Genomic DNA, 17,570 nt, shown 5'->3' on the forward strand with positions numbered 1-17,570 from the left:
TCTGCAGTGCCGTTCCCTGCCAATAATTTAGTCGTTTCGTCGTTTCCGTCGGTCTTGTCAATCACGTTGATTTCGACGACCGAATGCAGTAATTCGGTCTAGTTTATTGTAAAGCCATGAGATACGCACCCTTTTCCTCTTTTTTCTTTGGGTGACAGCCAAACAACAGCGGAATTTCTCGTTTGACAGTTGGCAACGCAGAATCGACCGCCGGCACGCTCACACGGCGCTGTGTTTTGATACGAGTGGGCTGCTTGCTTCTTCTTCATGTCTGCTGTCGATTTTAATTGTTTGTGATCGTTTCGCCGATCTCCATTCCATGCGATAATAGGAATTTTTATCGTCCATCACATCCATCATGTCTGTCCAAGCTCCAAATCCAGAGGAGTGTCAGGTATGAACTGACACCGGTCAAAGGCCCAAACTCCACATTTTTACCAATAAATTTCTGAAAGCTTTTCTTTTTTACTACTCTGTAACTTTACTACGCCCATATTAACCCTGTCCTTATTTTCTCTTTGATTTGCAAGTAGAACATTCACTGGAAAATGAATACTCACTTCATCTTACTTTCCCTCCTACATTCCTAACCTTAAAAGGTCTTTAAAAATGTATCCTGGCCATTCTGAGTCTCTAGGCGGTTTTTACGATTTAACGAGTCTGTCAAGTTTTGTCTTTTGTGACTTTTAAAATTTGATTTAAATTTGAATCAATTAAAGGGTGTTCTTATCATATTTAGCCCCGTAGTCATTTCATGATGTATTATGAACTGATCTAGGGTAACATTTCGTATTCTTCTGTCACCGAGTTGCTCAGAATCTCCTTTTGAATTTTATAACTGCCCGTTCATGCACAGATCGTCAAATTGCTACGTTCGAATTGTGTGTTCCTGTTTTAATTCTTTAAACTATTTTTCCAGGGTCTTCAATTCAAAATATTATGTCGCCTTCGTGTCTTTTCTGGCCAACCTGGCCAATTCACAAGTTCTGCCAATTTAGTTGCTGCGGCGCCCATGTATGGGCTTATTTTTGTTGGAACATCTAATGGTTTTCAAGGTGAAGTAGTTAACTGATAAGTTTTATTGCATGATCTGATAAAATCCTTCATACAATTTTATTTTTCTACTTTCTCAGTGTTGCTGTCTAGCAAAATTGCTGGAATTCAGGCTCCAAGAGGGGAAACATTGGAATATCCTCACCGTGAAATCCCCCTTGGCTGTGCTCCTTCGCATTTGAGTGTCAGTTGTGACCAGACACAGTTGGCAGTTGCTTTTGTGAAAGATGGTTGCCCATGTGCTGCTGTTTATGATGTGCCAACATTTTGCAGCAGAGTGAGTAAAGAGGGTCTTGGAAATGGCACCATGGAAAATTGAAAATTTTTGTTCAGAACATTAATTATTACAGTTCTGGTACATATTTCTAACGTAAAATGTCTGCAGAATGTTACAGTTTCCTTCAATATTCGTTTGGCTACTTCACCAGGAAGCAAAGTTCTGGACTTTCAGTTTAATCCTGGGCTTCCTAAGTTTCTTGCTGCATGCACCTCTGATGGCGGTGTGGGAGTTTATGAGATGAAAGATGGCACCATTGTCATCAGTACATTGCCTCCAGCTATGCATTGCACGTTAGTATTGATATTTTTTCATAATTTATTTTAGTTGAAATAATTATTGTGGCCTCTCATTCGTGATCTGTATATCTGAAATGCATCTAAATGTTCTGTTTAAAGATGTTTGTGCTGGAGCCCCAAAGGAAAGCAGTTGGTCATTGGCGACAGCAAAGGGAATATTTCGCAGTACAAGCCAGACTTGAAACTTGTCAAGAGCTATCCGCCCCCACCTGATAAGCCAGCCTCAGCCCTCGTCAATTTACTGTGGATTTCAAATTATCAATTTGCTGCAGTTTATGCTGATACTGCGAACCCATCAGAAAGACCCTGTAAGTTTTTCTATCTTCCTTTCTTCATTGTACAGCACAAATAAACCTATTTTTCATTTATTTTTTCCTCTTTGTTTAGGCATTATGATAGTTAATGTTCCGAAGGCCGGAATATCGTATGTGAACTATGAAGATATTTGTTATAGTGCTGGTGAATTGAGACCACCACAATTTTATATGGTCTTCCAAGCTAAATGGAACTTAATGGTTGTAGCATCAGCCAATAGTATGGAAGTGGGTGTTTTGGCTATGGCACCAGATGGTTTGTCTTGGCTGCAGTGGACTCAGGAAGATGCGGCAAGAGCTGAGTTGCCTTTGACTCCCTCTAAACAGGAGACTTATCCTGTCGGATTAGCCCTGGACACTAGTTCTACTTATCAACTGCCATGGGGTAAGAATTTTTCCTGAGAAGAACATTTAAATGTGAGGGTATGGAGATTTTTTATTTTTTAAATGGTCAGTTTTCAAACACTGTTTTGTTTTTTCATTGTTTTTCCAGGCGAAAACCAAACCCTACATCCTATGCCAATGCTTCACATTTTGTCAAATGATGGGGTCTTATGCATATTCCATGTAATCAATATTTTGCCACAAGGCCCCTGTGTCTGTGAGCCTCCTCAACAGCTCCAAGACTTGAGTGGTCTAGATCAGTTTGTTTCTGGACCACCATCCCAGCCTCCCCAACAGGGTGCACCAGTGTCCCAGCCACCTCCACCTTCTGCATCCCAACCTAGCTTGCAGCAGACCCAACTTTTTCAACCCCAAGTTTCTCAACCCACCCAAACTCCACAGCTTTCTTCTGGCTTATTTCAACCAGCTCCTGCTCAAGTGTCTCAGGCTCCACAGCAAGTGCCAGTTAGTACTTTTCCCTAACTTTTCTTTTTTATTTCCGGGCTATGTAATAATGTTTTACTAATGTCTTTTCCTGTGTATGTCAAAAAACCAGGTTTCTTCAAGTCCTCTCCAGCAATTGTCATCCATGAACAACCAGTATGTAAAATTTGGTTTACAGCTTTATTTTTCTAAAAAATATTTTTTAACTATGGTCAGTTGTTTTTAGGTTTTTCTTCCTAAATTTATGCTTTTACTTTCAGATTGTTGCAGGGCTCTAAACCAACTGGCTTTGGCCTGGGAATGGGAAGCCTTGGTTTGGGGTCTGGTCAGGCCTCATCTCCATTTGGATTGTCTGGTTCAGCCACTTCAGCAGCATCAACTGCTTTTAGTTTTTCCCAAGCACCTGCCAGTATCGCCACAGGTAAAGTGAAAGTTGCATTCAGCCGTTGTCCTGGTAGTAAACATAACTTATTTGCCCATTTTTGTAACGATTTTACTAAGCAAACTCTTTGCAGGTGTGTCATCCCCAAAGGCACAAGTGGGTGCTTTTACTACTGCATCTTTTCAATCATCTCAACCATCCACTCCACCACCATCTTACTCTTCCCCAGCAATGTCTACCCCTCAATCTGTTTTGCCTGAGGCGACCCAGCGCCCTTCAACTGTTGTTCCTGTGCCTCCTGTTCAGAATGTGAAGCCCACCTCTAATGCATCCCGTCCTAGAGAGCCCGAACCCACCAAAGGTATGCAGGAAAATGTGGTTCTTTGTGATGCTATCTTTCAAAGAAAGTTGACTGAATATTTTGTGATTGCAGGAGATGTCTCTGAGGATAAGACCGAAACAATTGACCCGGCTGTGTACACTGAACTCATCCATAAAGAGATTAGAGTATTTAATAATGATTTGAGCAAGTTAAAAAAATTAGTCAATGAAGAACTGCCTCCTATTGGTTCTGATGAGGAAAAGAAACAAATCATCAAAATGTCACAAGAGCTAGAGAGTGTTATTGTGGAGTTATCAAAAAGTGTTGAAGATCTGAGGCATGATGTCAATGAGGTTAAAGCTGTAGGATCAGAGGCTATATTGTGGGCAGAGGATGCCAAGTCTCGCTTGCAGCAATTTAATAAACCAAGGTCAATATCTCTTTCTTTTTTTAAACTTTGTCTTTAAAATTGTTGCTATGAAACATACCACCTAAACATTTATTTTATTTTTTAACAGTTATTTGCAGTTGGTTAAAGCTCAAGAATTGGACCCTGTGAGTGCTAGGACATTGTTCAACATTCAGCAGATATTTGATTATGTTGAAATGCAACTGGACAACATAAATAAATCACTTAGTTTTGAATGGGGTCAGCACCAGGAAACCAGATCACCTAGGTTATTATCACAAAGATCTAAATATTTTAACCTACTATTTTTAATTGTGCTGCTATTATTGAATCCCTTTTCTTTTGTTGTTGCTGTTGTTGTTTAGAAATCGAATGTTTGTGCCTACAATGGATGAAGTTTATCAGGCAATGGTGAAACAGAATGGTGTATTGAGTAGATTGAAAATAACTATGGAGGATGTGACTCGGAGAATTGCAGCTCGCAAGCTTCGAAATTCCAACAGAATCCCATTGATTAATGACTCTGCCCTAGCAAGACATCCTAGTTCTAGAAGCTTTCAAGAAAATGACAGTGCCATGAGTTTTAAATCGTAAGTCTTTTGTAGAAGTGGTAAATGAATATTTAAAAAAGGAAGCTTCACTTGTGACTAATTAATTTTATTTTTTATATTTCCTGTTTTAGTGATATTGATCTATCAAGTTTGGCTGATAATCTATTGGAGTCCCAGTTGAAATCTGATGATTCTGATCTGGAGGCTCTAGCAGCCAGAGCGCTCAACCTAAATACAAAGAAATTACCTGCCACCTTCTCCTCCCAAAAACCTCTCAGTGCCAAAAAGGAGGATAAATTACGTGAAATTCTTCTTCAGATCCCTATGGCCCGTATCAAAGTTGACCGCACTCCATCAGATATGGGATCCACTGGGTGGGTACTACCAGCTAATTTTACCCATGTGCATCTTTTTTCTGTCTATTTCCAATTTTTATGCGTTTTCTTTTTTGCTTTTTTTTTTACAGGAATAGACCAAGTGTCAGTTTCTCATCATCTGTGGTGTCTTTGTCACCAAGAAAACCAATATCCAAAGCTGACAAAGTTCCTTCAAGCTTTGTTCCTGCGAGTTCTGCCCCTTCGCTAATAACTGCCCCATCTGTCACCTCCATTCCACCAACCCTCTCATCATCCACTGGCAAAACTACTTCGCAACCAGCAGCTCCCTTTGCTTCCTCTGGGACAAGCCTGTTTGCTGAAAGTCCAAAGACTCCATCATTTTCTGCACCTTCAAGTTTCATTACCTCAACTCCCCAGACTGCTGGTCAAAACAGGGCAGCTCCTGTGGGAACATCAAAACCTGCAACATCAAGCCTTGCTCCTGGCGCTGGCACCGCTGGCCCCAGTGGGAAGCCGAGCGCCACTGTTTCCGCTCAACCTCCAGCAGTTTCAACTGTCTCAACTGGCGGGTTGATGTCTTCTAGTTTCAAGTTTGCCGTGCCTTCTACTGGCCCCTCCAGTGTGCCAACCTCAAAGGATGGCGGCCTGAACCTTGCCAAAACGGAAGGGAACGCTGTGAGCAAACCCGCTGCGCCGGTTGCTGCCTTTGGCCAAGCAGCGACTAGTGCAAGTCCGGCGACCCCTTTTGCCGCTGCCGCTCCGTCCATCACAGCTGGATCCGCAGCGCCCAAGCCCATCTCCTTCTCCACACCAGTCAAGGGCACTGACTCCCTGTCTGCCCTGAGCGACTTGGTGAACAAAGCGGGTCCCGCCACGTCCACCCCGAAAGCCTTTGGCTTCGACGCCAAGCCGGCCTCCCAGTCCACGGCGTTCTCGTTCGGCTCTGCGGCCAAGCCAGCCGCTGCCGCCCCCGCCGCCCCCAAGGCCGGGGACAGTCCGGCGTCGGCTGCCACGACTCCAGTGTCCACCTCCACCTCCAGCCCCGTCATTGTGGTGGCGGGCTTGCCGTCGGCCAGCGCCTCCAAGCCGGGGCTGCTGCCCACCCCCAGCACCACCGCGACGAGCTTCTTCGGGGGTGCCCTCACCATCACGCCAGTCAGTGCACCGGTCTCGTCCGCGCCCTCGTCGGCGGCCCCGGCCTCTGTGCCCTCGAGCAGTGCGTCGTCCGCTGCCGCCGACTCCACCACGTCCTTCTTCGGAGGCATGGGGCTGGGAGGCACGCCGACGGCCACCAACAAACCCGCTGCTGCCATCTTCGGCGGCGCGGGCGCCACCTTCCAGCCCAAGACCACCTCCCTCTTCGGCGGCCTCGCGTCGCCGGCCAGCACGCCCGCCAGCACTGCGCCTCTGTTCGGATCCGCCACCGCCACCTCAGCTACTTCCAGCGCGTCTGCCTTCGGCTTCGGCTCCCTGACGCCGCCATCCTCTGCTGCTGTAGGCACTGCGGCCACTCCAACGAGTGCGTCCGCCAGCACAGCGGCGCCATCGAGCACCCCGTCGACTCCGACCGCCACTCAGCCGGCCAGCTCCACGGCGGCGACCAGCGCGGCTCCGGCGGCGGCGCCCTTGTTCGCGGCGCCCGCGACCCCCAGCACCGCGGCGTCGCTGTTCGGCCAGCCCGCCGCCACGACCCCTGCATTCGGGCAGTCGCTCTTCGGGTCGCCGGCGACGTCCACCCCAGCCAGCAGCGCCGCGGCTCCGGCCGCCGCCATCGCCGCCGCCTCCCAGGTCGTGGCTGCTGCGGCCGCCTCCTCCAGCGCCGCCGCGAGCCCCGCCGCGTCCCTCTTCGGCGGCGCGGCCGTGGCAGCAAGCACGGCGCCCACTGCGAGCTCGGCAGGGTCCATCTTTGGGGCCGCCGCGGTGGCCAGCACCGCCAGCAGCTCCGGCGGGTCGCTGTTCGGGGGCACGACTGCAGCCAGCAGCACGTCCTCCATCTTCGGCGGCGCGGCAGCGGGCGGCTCTGGCTTCTCGTTCGCCCTGCCATCCATCTCCAGCACGGCCGCCGAGACGGCCACCACCACGGCGGCCACGCCCGCCACCCCCAAGCCCTTCAGCTTCGCCCTGCCGGCCTCCACCGCGTCGGCGGCGCCGTCAGCCTTTGGCGGCGGCAGCGGCGGCTCGCTGTTCGGACAGGCGGCCACGGCCACGACGCAGGCGTCCTTCTTTGGCCAGGCCATCTGCAGCCCCACTGCCTCGACGGCGTCCTCGGGCGGCGGCATCTTTGGCGGGGGAAGCGCGGCCGTGTCCAGTGCGGGCTTCGCCACCGCCACCACGCCGTCGCAGCCCCTGTTCGGGCAGAGCGCAGCAGGCGCCGCCCCCTCGGCCTTCGGCGCCAAGCCCTCCTTCGGCCAGTCTGGGGGCTCTCTGTTTGGCCAAAGGTGGGGTGCTGCGCAACTTGCGTGTCAGGAATGGATCTGTGATTGAATACAATATTTTAAGGCCACGTCCCTCTTTTTCCAGCTCTGGGTTCGGCTCCCCGCAGTCCGGCTCCGTCTTCGGTGGCGGCTCCTCCAGCAGCAGCAGCATATTCGGAGGCGGTGCTGCGTCACCGGCGGGAGGAAACCTATTCCAGCAAGCAGGTTAGACAATTGGAAAAATCATTACTGTTTCTTTACCGTGAGCTGCCAAGGGATGTTAACTGTTTGCACTATCTCTCGACAGGAGCCACTGGAGGCAGTGTATTTGGGCAATCTCCTGCATCCCCGTCTACTGGCTCCTTCTCTGGTGGCATGGGTGGCACCATAGAGCAAACTGGTTTTGGTACGGCATCTTCCTTCCAGAATAGATCGAGTATGTAGTTTAACAGGGAATGTTAATTCTTTTTATTTGGCCTAAAATAAAACTGGAATTTTGTTTTTGTTAGGTGGTGGCTTTGGAGGCTTCCAAACCACTTCTCCCAGTGCCTTTGGTGCCGCACCAGCGTTTGGTTCTGCTCCAGCATTTGGAAGTGCCCCTGCCTTCGGGGGTGCCCCTGCCTTCGGAAGTCCCACCAGAGCCTTTGGTAGCCCCACACCAGCCCCAGGTAGATTAGATGCAACCATTTATCTTAAATAGTGTTGACTCGGTCCGCTTTTATGACACGGCCTTAACATTGTCTGTTCAATTTTTCAGCATTTGGGTCAACATCCCCCACCCAAACAAACTCGACATTTGAAGCTTTAGCAACTCAAGACTCAGGACCCACCTTTGGAAACTTGGCTCAAGGTGGAGCTCAGAGTCCCCAAGCAACCAGTCTGTTTGGCGGAAGTGCTCAGCAAGCAACTCCATTTAGTAACACAGGCTCCTCCTTTGGGTAAGTTCCCCTTGTGCTTAACAACATTATGCTACACAGTGCTTTACATGGATTCTTTTCTAAATTTCCAATGTCTTTCCAGGGGCAGCTCATTTTCAAGTTGGCGATAGACTGCAAGAAATGTCTGATTTTATATTTAAGTAGCCAATTAATTAGCTATCTTTGGTCGTAAAAGAGACAAAACTATTTTTTAAAAAATAAACTTAGTACTATCAACAAATTTATTCATTTTTGTTTTATTAACTATTGAAGAACCTCATGAATGAAATAATGCTGAAATTGGATGAATAGAATTGAACAAGGCAACACTAAAGATGCAGGCTTGACAACGGTGAAGACAAACAAACCTTTTCTCTATTTCTAATTTTTTTCAAGAATTATTTAATTTTTTTCAACGCTACACAATTGATTGGAATCGGCCGGGGCTGGCGCGAACCGCAGACCGCACCACGGCAGCGGATCGCGGTCCGGTCCACTGTCCACTCCAGGGGAATGCCACACGGCGGAGCGGAGGTTCTCTTGTCTAGGCTTGGCGGCCCCGGAAACACCGAAATACCCTGCCCGTCTGCCGTCTCTGTTGCTCAGCATTGACTTTCAATGAGAGGGACGATGACGGTGACGCCATGGCCGCCGTTTCAGCACGCCTCCCGCGCAGGGGTTCACGTCGCCACGCTACGCCACGCCGACCCCGAGAAGGCCGGCCGGCCCGGGCTGCCCGTGCCTGTCTGTGTCCACCTGCAGCAGACGCATAACAAACGAAGCGGAGTGGAGCGGGTTTAGCAGGCCGACCTCCGGTGTCGCCAGTAGCCGCGCGTTTTGTCTTTAGCCTGGCGGCGCGCTCCGTGCCGCCTTCCTGAACCGCGTCCTCGTCGTCGTCGCGTTTCGAAACGCCGCCACCTTTGGAACCCCGGTGCGTCGCCGACCCCGTCGCCCTGCCGGCACCCCGTCCACGACGTCAGCAGCATGAACGAGTACACGCGCGCCGAGGTGGCGCTACACAACCGCATGGGCGACATCTGGTTCATCATCCACAAATATGTGTACAACGTGACGGAGTTCATTTACGAGGTGAGCGCGCGGGGTCTGTCGGCGGGGCTTCCCTGGCGGACCCTATCGTGCGGGGTGGGCGCGGGCCTCGTCGTGGGGCAGGGCGGGCAGGGCCTTCTCGGCGTGCTCGGGGCTTCTGGCCGACGCCGACCGACGAGGAATGGCGACCTTTCCCTTCCCTTTCTTTCCGCCCTGGTCTAGCGACCTGTTGTCTGGCCCTGTTGCAGCACCCCGGCGGCCAGGAGGCGCACCTCCGCGTCGCGGGGAAGGACGCCTCCGAGTGCTTCGACGAGGTGGGCCACTCCGACGAGGCCGAGATGCTCATGAAGAGGTTCCGCATCGGCGTCGTCAAGGAGGGAGGAGTACGTATACTTTTTCTGGGTGCCACGAACATACATTCATTTCCAGGATGAGGTGACCCGGCACCCGGCTCGTGCTCGCTCGTTGCATCACCGCCGCACTGCCCTCCTGGGAGTTCGCTGTCCGCCACTGTGAATGTTGTGAACGTTCTCGAAGCTCGGAAAGACCCTCGTCATGGCGGCACAAACCACTACTCAGTCTCAGCTCAGTCACTCGGTGCTTCCTCTGTCGTCGGTCCGGCGAGTAATTGTGCAAGCTATCCTGCTGAAGTCTGAAGGAGGCGGCCACGCCGGCTCGAGTCCGGCCAGCCGGCCAGTCACGGACTGTACTGCAGAGCCTGTTGCCTACCTTCAGGGCGGCGCGGAGGGGGAGTACCTTGGGGGGAGTGCACGCCCGCCTCCTTCCCCTCCCCCGCCCCTGCGAGTCCTGTGCCTTTGCCTTTGCCCCAGTCCCAGTGACATCCTCTCCCCGTCACCACCGTGCCCTTGCGCCCCTGGCCCTCCCTCTCACTCTTCGAGGAGCCTCCCACTCCCACTGCTTGACTCTCCCCACCATCATTCTGTCTCCCTCTCGCTCTCGCGTATGACATGACTTGCCAAGTTTAGCAGCAGTGTCGGCTGTACCGTCCCCAGGAACAGGAGTGCGACTTTGCTGCGCAGGCCACCCGTCCTCTAGCACTTCCACGTCGCGCCCGTGTCCGTGTGTGTGCGTGTGTGTGTGTCGGCCTCTGTGCGTGTCTTCCGTGCGTCCAGTGACGGTCTGATCGCGTTCCTCTCCAAACACCAACATCATCATGGCAACCAAGTTGTACACCACGGCCGAGGTGGCCCAGCACAACGACAACAAGAAGACCTGGATCGTGCTCCACAACGGCGTGTACGATGTGACCGAGTTCTTGAACGAAGTGAGTTCCGTTTTGCCTTTGTCCTGCTTGGAGCCGCGCCGCCACGACGGTCAGCACGGCTTGGGTTCTTGCGTGGACAGTGGACTGGGAGCGGCCGACGTAACCTCAACCTCTCCATGACATGGATGGCGCTCGGCGCTGACGTAGGCACTTCTTGTGGTCGCGATGGGGTGCTGCCACTGCCGCCGAGGGCCAAGCTGGTCGGGTACTTGGCAGTTCTTGGGCCTGAAAATTCCCCAGCGAGGACCCACGTCCCCGCGATGCCGGAGCTGTGGTGCCAAACGTGGACCACGACCCCAAGCCTATGCAGGATGACTATGGGTGACCACTTTTATCATCATTAAGTTTACTTGAGCTGGAGAATTTATTGCAGTTTCTTATGTAATAGTTTCATCCGTTTCTGTCTTAAGATTCTAATTTTTGTTTAACCCAGTGTTAAAAATCAAGACATTTAAGTGTACTAGTCAATGGCAGTTGTGTATGCGATACGCTTATTGTCGTCTACATCACTTGAACATGACCAACCCCTCACAAAACTTCCGCGTAAATCTCTACTGCGTCCATGCTTATGTCATGCTTAATTCTAAGCTAGAGCACACAATTGCTCTGTCTTAGTCAACATTTGACTCATATTTATGTAAGGAAACACCTTAATATCAAACACTTGTTGCATTACAATTTTGAATATAGAGTATATATGGTCAACACAAACCAAAAATGAAGCTGACCCTAATGTTGCTATTTAGATTTTCCAATTTGCCATTTTAAATTCAAAATTTCCTTCTATTTTTTATTATTATTTTTGTAAGGACAATTAACTTATTAATTGTTGGAGTAATAGTTTCACTACGAAAGTGTAGTTCTTGCTGATTTAATCTTTTTGTCTCCCACTTTCACCCTGAGCGTCTATAACAGTGTTGACTCTGATTATTTTGCTCTATTAAATGATTTAAAAAATAACAAGATCTAATGGTCATGTTGTTGATTTTTTTTTGTTTTAGCATCCTGGTGGTGAGGAGGTTCTTTTGGAACAAGCTGGTAAGGATGCCACTGAGCCTTTTGAAGATGTCGGCCACTCCTCAGACGCACGAGAGCTCATGGCCAAGTACAAAATTGGAGAACTTGTTGAGGTGAGTGAAGACCTAACCTCGTTTTTAAAAGTTTCAAAATTTGTATTTTATTATTTTTAATTATTTTGGAATCCTTTGATGTTTTCAATTATATTCTTAATTGCCTACACGTATGTGTGTTGTTATTTTGAGAAACTTGTCTTATTTCAAGTTTTTGTTTGCAGTCGGAAAGGAAGAAGATCAAGGAGCCCGTTGCCAAGGACTGGAGCACAGACAACAACACAGAGGACACCAGGTAAATTTTGGTTTCAAATCTGCTGTTGTCTATTTTACCAATATTGAGCACACACTGAAATATTTTTGTGTTCTTTTTGCAGCTCATGGAAATCATGGCTGATTCCTGTCACCCTGGGTATCCTGGCCACCATCGTGTATCGATTCTTAACTGCCTAAGGAACTAAAACCCCAATTCTAGCCTTAACAAATGAGGGGTCTGCTACTTACAGGCCTGATCTATCAGTTTTAAGAATACCGCAAACATGTCAACTTGACCATTCTGTTTTGCTGCTAATACTTTTGACCAACTTTTCCTGCCTTTGATATTGCTCCTTCCGGAGCTGTGATAGTAATATATGTTCTTTCATATTTGTGTACTTGTGAATTTGTATTACTGAGGATGGTTGGTTGTGAACAAAGCTATTGTAATAAGTGAAGCAGATTTTGTCTGTGGTGTTAGAACTGCTAGCGTTCAAAGAACCAAGATAATATTGTGTGTGAATTTCTATTGTACCTGCTTGGAGAATACTCCAAATATTTTCCATACAGTACTGCATTTCTTATTGCTTCTTCTCAGAAGAAATATAATGAGTCCCATAGGTACTTGCAATTGTTCTATTATTTGCTCATCCAAACCAAAAGAAGACATTCCACATTTGCTTGTCTAAGTAAACACAGAGTTATTTGTAATTTTCTTCCCTATTTGCAATATGTGTTAAAGTTGACTTGTATATAGTAGAATGCATTATTAAGGAACAAAGGCTTTGAAGATTTAAATGTTGACGTATGTACCTGGTTCACTAAGACCTACTTTGCAACCTTTATTGTTTCTTTCTTTAAAAAAAAAAGGTGAAGCGTAGCATACATGTGGTTGAGAAGAAACACTTTTAAAGCCCATTTTAACTTTTTTGTTTTCTTAAAGTAATGAAATGTCAGACTTGCATAAATCATTTACTACATTCTACAATGTGCAATGTTAAAATAAATTGTGTATTTCCTGTTATGACTTTGTTATTGATTTGTTATCCTTTTATCATTTAACTTGATGTGTACTTTTGGAGCCCAGATTCTGTGTCATCCTACTGTAGAAGAGTAGTAATATCCCTCTCACAGTTGGCATTTGGCTTTCTCCCAATTAGACACAATGTTCCTGATTATGACACTAGAACTCTCTTTATTAATTACTTATGTTGTTATTGATCCCTTTAGAAAACAATTTCTACTGTCTATAATGACTTTGATCAATAAAATTGTTTATAGAATAATTCTGCTCGGTTTTCTTGATCTACAACATTCTCTCTGTCCGACATATCTGCAAACTATCATGACAAAAATCTACAGGGAAAGAATATATAGGTCAGTTCAGCAAATCATAGCTTCATTATCTGAGTTAGCCAATTGTTACACCCAAAAAAAATATTGAGCCATCACCTGAGTTCCAATTAGTACCCAATATATGTGAAAATAATTGCGCATAAGGGCTTAGGCTGATTTGTAGGGCCTGGAAAATTAAAAATGGGGCTCAGCTCTCACTTTCCCTTACTGTGTAGGGAAGAAAGGACCAAGGAATGCCTTCATGCAGACACCCCAGAGGACAGGACCCAGGCTTGCTCCTATCAGACTACATCCGCTCCGCACTCCGTACAGTCAATGACTGTCAACCAGGGGATTCGTCGCTCGCAATTTACTTCATTTTCACGGCGGAACAAAAATTGATTGGGAGGCAATTTCGGCAAGGGCACCGCCAGCGAGCGACACGGCGACACCCAGATAGTGGCTGCCGGGCCGGCCCGGGCGTCTCATGAGGCTCGCTAGCCAGCCTTGCCTCGCCTCGCCGCGAGGTCAAGGCCGTCTAGAAGCGTCCGTCGCGACCGGCAGACCGGCCCAGTGACGCAGCGTGACGCGGCACCATCCTCGCGGTGCTCGCCAGCCTCTGGAGGCTCATTTGAGCGGTGCTGTCTCGCTGTCTCTCTCGCACTCATGGGGCGTCCTGCACGTGTGCGAGAGAGACAGAGCGACCGTTCGGAACCAGTCTCCTGGAGGAGACTCTCCGCGCTTCAGCCAGCCGACCAGGGAAGCTCCCCGATTGTTGTGGTGACGGTGTGGCGGCAACGGTGGGCGGTATCTGCTCATCTGCACCTCCGCGATCGGGCAGTCGCGGTGACGTGGAGCGAGAGGCACTCGATGGCGGCGCCGCGGCGTGGCAGTGCTGCACCGCGGACAGACCGCCATGCCGCCGTCGCCTGGCCGGGCCGGGCGGTCCGGCCGATAAGATAAAGCAGCCCCTCGTCTTGGAGGAGTCGACGAGCACCTCGAAGGCCGCGGGCTGCGGGCTGGGGGGAAGGACTAATTGGGCTGGCCGCGGGGACGAGGATGACGAGGATGACCAGACGACGAGGACGAGCTCGGTCCGAAGGACGGCGAAGGGTGGCGTCAGCGGCTCGCCCCGTCCGCCATCCGTCAGTCCGCCATCCGCGTGGTCCGCGGCCGATAGAGCACGCCACCGTTCGATGTCCGCGTCTCCGCGCCCGAGCAGCAGATACGGCCGAGGTAGATCAGGCCGGGGCGTGCCGCCGGGCCGCCGGGCCGCTTGATCGTGGAGGGAATGAATGAACCAACGGGGCCGATACGGCGCTGGGGCGCTGCGCGAGCACGGCGTCGACGACCTGCCGCCGCCAGCGCCAACTTGGGGGACTTCGGGACGCCGCGGACTCCACAAGTTGCGCAATCAAGAGCGAGGCATGGCGGCCGATTATGATTACGTTTTGAGCGATAGACTTTGCATGCAGTGCTGCCTTCTGCCATGCGTCTCCCACACGTATAGGTGCGACAGAGACGGAGCACCGAAGCACTCTAATCAGTCTGGCGTACTTGCTACTCGACGCGCGGCTCGCGGCTCGCCCAGCCTGCCGCCAGGAATGGGCGTTGTCGATTGAGGCGAGATGGCTTGCGTCGATTTGACTTTTGACGCTGTATCGCTGTATCGCTGCGGCGAGCCGTCGCCGTCGCCGACGACGCCGCTTTTGCTGAGGCCGTCCAAATGGTCCCCGCGGGTCGCGGATGTCTGTTTCCGGGCGGGGTCGTCAAAATAGACAGAGACAGCGTCCCTCAGCGCCGCGATTCCGCGAAGCAGCCGCGCCATCCAGGCAGGGTGGGCCCGCCTGGCCGCCGCACGAGAGGAACGCGATTCAGCGCTTAAATTCCGCGTGCTGCCAGTGTAGTGCCAGGCGGCACGGCAGGCGCCGTGGCGCGGCGCTGCGGCGTTCATGAACGCCGCGAAACGCCAGCGCAGAGCCGCGCCACTCGCGCCACGAGCAGAGGCAGCATTTCCGGCGCAGTGGCGCAAGTCCCTGCCGCCTGCACCGGTCCGAGGTTTGAGGTTTGAGGTTCGAGGCGGTTGACCCGTCCTGCCCAGCGCGCTCAGCCCACCGCTTCGCCGAAACGCAGCCGCAGCGCCCCCGTTCCACCGCGCCGGTTATTGACTCACGCGCGTAAAAAGCAAGACCCGCCATGTTTTCGGGGGCGTGCCGTGTCGTGTCGTGGCGTACAGCCGCCTACAGGGAGGGCTTGCAGTGCAGGCTCCCTTCTCGCCGTGTGTGGGCCCAGCGCGCCCAGCGCCCCAGGGAAGTCCCGGCGGCACGTGGCCGCGCATGCGCCGCGGTGCCGCGGTCCAGCCGCACTACGTACAGTGCACTACGGTGCACTACGGGGCCTCGACGGCGCCGTCTCCCGGACAGCCTCCTCGCCCCGCTGCTCCGCGCAAGAGAGCCAGCGAGGCAGCCACTGCTAGGCGCAACGCGGCAAGCGATAAAAAGAGAACACATTGACAGTCGGTGGAAGAAAAAGGCGAAGCGGCAAGCCGTCTCGTTGACTGCGAGACACGTCGCGCGGGGGAAGAGAGGGAGAGAGAGGAGAGAGCGCTGCTGCGACTGTCGGGCGGGAAATGTATCCGCAGACCCGCGGAGCAGAGTGGCGGATGAGCACGGGCGGCACGGACTTGGTGAGGTGCGAGCCGTGCGAGGTGCGACTTGCCAATCAGAGGCTCGCGGCCTGACGGCCTGACGGCCTGACGGTAAACCGCGATACTTTGTCGGACTCGGCACCTCACGGGCCGCGGTGCGTCGCTCTGTCGGAGCGCCCCGCGAGTGCAACAGAGACAGCGACGCGACGCCGCCACACCTGCAGGCCTGCAGCGTGTGCTGGCCGCTGGCCGCGCCATTTGGCAGCGACATGTTCCGGACAGCGAGGCTTTCTCAGAAACTCAACCCGAAACCCCGATCATCGGCGGAAAGAAAAACACCTAGCCGAGCAGAGAGCGCTGGCCGCGGCGACGACGACCGCCAAATCGAAAACGTCGGAAATGCTGGAATAGGGCGCCGAAATCGAAAACTGACTCAGGTGGTGACACATTCCCGTCCCTTCCCACGCACGGACGGGTCCCGTTTCAAATGCTGACCCGAAGCACGACGGCGACAGGCCAAAGCGGAGGGCAGGTGCGGCCGAGCGCAGCGGGTCGGAGCGTCGGGGCGCCCTTCCCCCTTCCTTCCCCCCCCCCGAAAACGCAAGCTAGTCGTTTTGCTACGAAACTGGCCGCAATGATTACCATGCTGCTATCGGGGTGGTCCCCACTCTCGGCCCACCTCTCTCGGCGTGTCCCCTCGGCCTGGCCTCGGCCTTCACCGCCACGCTGGCGAGCCCGCTAGACACCGCGGCGCTCCGTCGCGAACGCTAATTCGACTTGAAACAACAACCAGCGTAGTAGACCGGCGAGAAAGTTGGCTTTTATTTCGGGACGCGTCCACGTGGTCCACGTGGTCCACGCCAGCGGCAGCCCGACTGCGCCGTCATCGCGTCGCCACATCATCGCGGTGGCGCCACGGCGCCGTCGGGACGCGGTGAAGCGCGGAGCGCGGTGAAGGCGCACGGCCGCGACGCTGCTTAGAAGGGCGTCGCCGGGAAGCTGGGCGTGCTGGAAGACCGCACTTGCGGGGTCCACTGCCACTGCGGGCACTCATGGCGCAGCTTTCCAAAAGCGCTCCATGTCCTCGGTGAAGGGCCGGGTGGTCGTGTCTCATGGCAGTGTACTGAACTGTCGCGCGGCCCTGTCGTTGGCAGAGTCCCTGCCTGCGCACGCTGCGCACATGTGGTTTCTGGGAAGAGGAGGGGGCCGCGGGGGCCCCGCGCCTCGCGCTCCGTGTTGCAAAGGGTTGTCTGGCGGGAAGGGGGAGGAGGGGGAGTCCCCAGCAGTGCTTGCGTTCACTTGCTCCTTGAAGCTGGTAGGGGCAATCAGACGGCCGCAGTCAAGTCGCCACCAACGCCGTCTCCATTCAGCACCCGCAGCCCGGCGCGGCCCCGGCGCGGCCCGGCGGGTCCTTGGTCCTCGCCTCAGTTCCGTCTGGACCGGCGTGGCGTCTGGAGCGGCGGCGCGGTGGTGCGGGCGCGGAGAGCAGTGGTCCTGGAGGCTGGTAAACAGCCCACCCCCTCCCCCTCCCGCGCGTCTGGTGTCCGCGACGTCCGCCAGAAAGAGACAGGCACCGTTCCTCGACGACCGCGACGACCGCGCCGCGGCTCCGGTGCAGACGTCCATCTCGCACCCTCCCCTCCCCCTCCCTGCCGCGGGCCTGCCGGCCTGCCCCTGGCCTGCCCCGAGGGCCCGGCTGCACGCGCACCTCGCCGCCCTGCCCTGACGGGGCCCGCGGCCCGCGGCCCACGGCGCGCAGCCCCGCCCCCTCCGCGGCCCTCCGCGGCCCTGCCGTGCGCTGCGCCGCCGCCACGCCGCGCACGCAGA

At 52.8% G+C, this 17,570-nt stretch overlaps 2 protein-coding genes across 3 annotated transcripts; both read left to right on the forward strand.

Annotated features, from left to right (window-relative positions):
• Window positions 1-61: 61 nt before the first annotated feature.
• LOC117649496 (nuclear pore complex protein Nup214) lies at window positions 62-8,349 on the forward strand. Its single transcript, XM_034392364.1, has 21 exons — window positions 62-394; window positions 920-1,055; window positions 1,134-1,330; window positions 1,439-1,623; window positions 1,729-1,937; window positions 2,017-2,328; window positions 2,437-2,792; window positions 2,884-2,927; window positions 3,032-3,192; window positions 3,287-3,514; window positions 3,587-3,905; window positions 3,994-4,152; window positions 4,250-4,474; window positions 4,567-4,809; window positions 4,902-6,517; window positions 6,671-7,211; window positions 7,294-7,412; window positions 7,495-7,623; window positions 7,697-7,855; window positions 7,945-8,125; window positions 8,208-8,349. The coding sequence occupies exons 1-21, from the start codon at window positions 359-361 to the stop codon at window positions 8,233-8,235; spliced, it is 5,583 nt and encodes a 1,860-aa protein (XP_034248255.1). The 5' UTR covers window positions 62-358; the 3' UTR covers window positions 8,236-8,349.
• Window positions 8,350-8,915: 566 nt separating this feature from the next.
• Window positions 8,916-12,785, forward strand: LOC117649133 (cytochrome b5). 2 transcript variants are annotated; one of them, XM_034391595.1, is made up of 5 exons: window positions 8,916-9,193; window positions 9,400-9,534; window positions 11,438-11,566; window positions 11,731-11,801; window positions 11,884-12,785. In XM_034391595.1, the coding sequence occupies exons 1-5, from the start codon at window positions 9,089-9,091 to the stop codon at window positions 11,957-11,959; spliced, it is 516 nt and encodes a 171-aa protein (XP_034247486.1). In that variant the 5' UTR covers window positions 8,916-9,088; the 3' UTR covers window positions 11,960-12,785. The 2 variants fall into 2 exon arrangements, with proteins under 2 accessions (XP_034247486.1, XP_034247487.1); XM_034391596.1 differs by lacking the exons at window positions 8,916-9,193; window positions 9,400-9,534 and adding an exon at window positions 10,034-10,436.
• The last annotated feature ends 4,785 nt before the right edge of the window (window positions 12,786-17,570 follow it).

This window comes from Thrips palmi, unplaced genomic scaffold, assembly GCF_012932325.1.
Source record: "Thrips palmi isolate BJ-2018 unplaced genomic scaffold, TpBJ-2018v1 HiC_scaffold_4, whole genome shotgun sequence".
Taxonomy (NCBI): domain Eukaryota; kingdom Metazoa; phylum Arthropoda; class Insecta; order Thysanoptera; family Thripidae; genus Thrips; species Thrips palmi.

Bases quoted from the DNA above. Each gene is read 5' to 3' on its own strand.
- LOC117649496 (XM_034392364.1), top strand. From the start codon at position 359: ATGTCTGTCCAAGCTCCAAATCCAGAGGAGTGTCAG. The intron at 6,518-6,670 runs GCAGCGCCGCGG...CGAGCTCGGCAG, and splicing joins GGCGACGTCCACCCCAGCCA to GGTCCATCTTTGGGGCCGCC. The intron at 8,126-8,207 runs GTAAGTTCCCCT...ATGTCTTTCCAG, and splicing joins AACACAGGCTCCTCCTTTGG to GGGCAGCTCATTTTCAAGTT.
- LOC117649133 (XM_034391595.1), top strand. From the start codon at position 9,089: ATGAACGAGTACACGCGCGCCGAGGTGGCGCTACACAACCGCATGGGC. The intron at 9,535-11,437 runs GTACGTATACTT...TTTTTGTTTTAG, and splicing joins GCGTCGTCAAGGAGGGAGGA to CATCCTGGTGGTGAGGAGGT. The intron at 11,567-11,730 runs GTGAGTGAAGAC...TTTTGTTTGCAG, and splicing joins AAATTGGAGAACTTGTTGAG to TCGGAAAGGAAGAAGATCAA.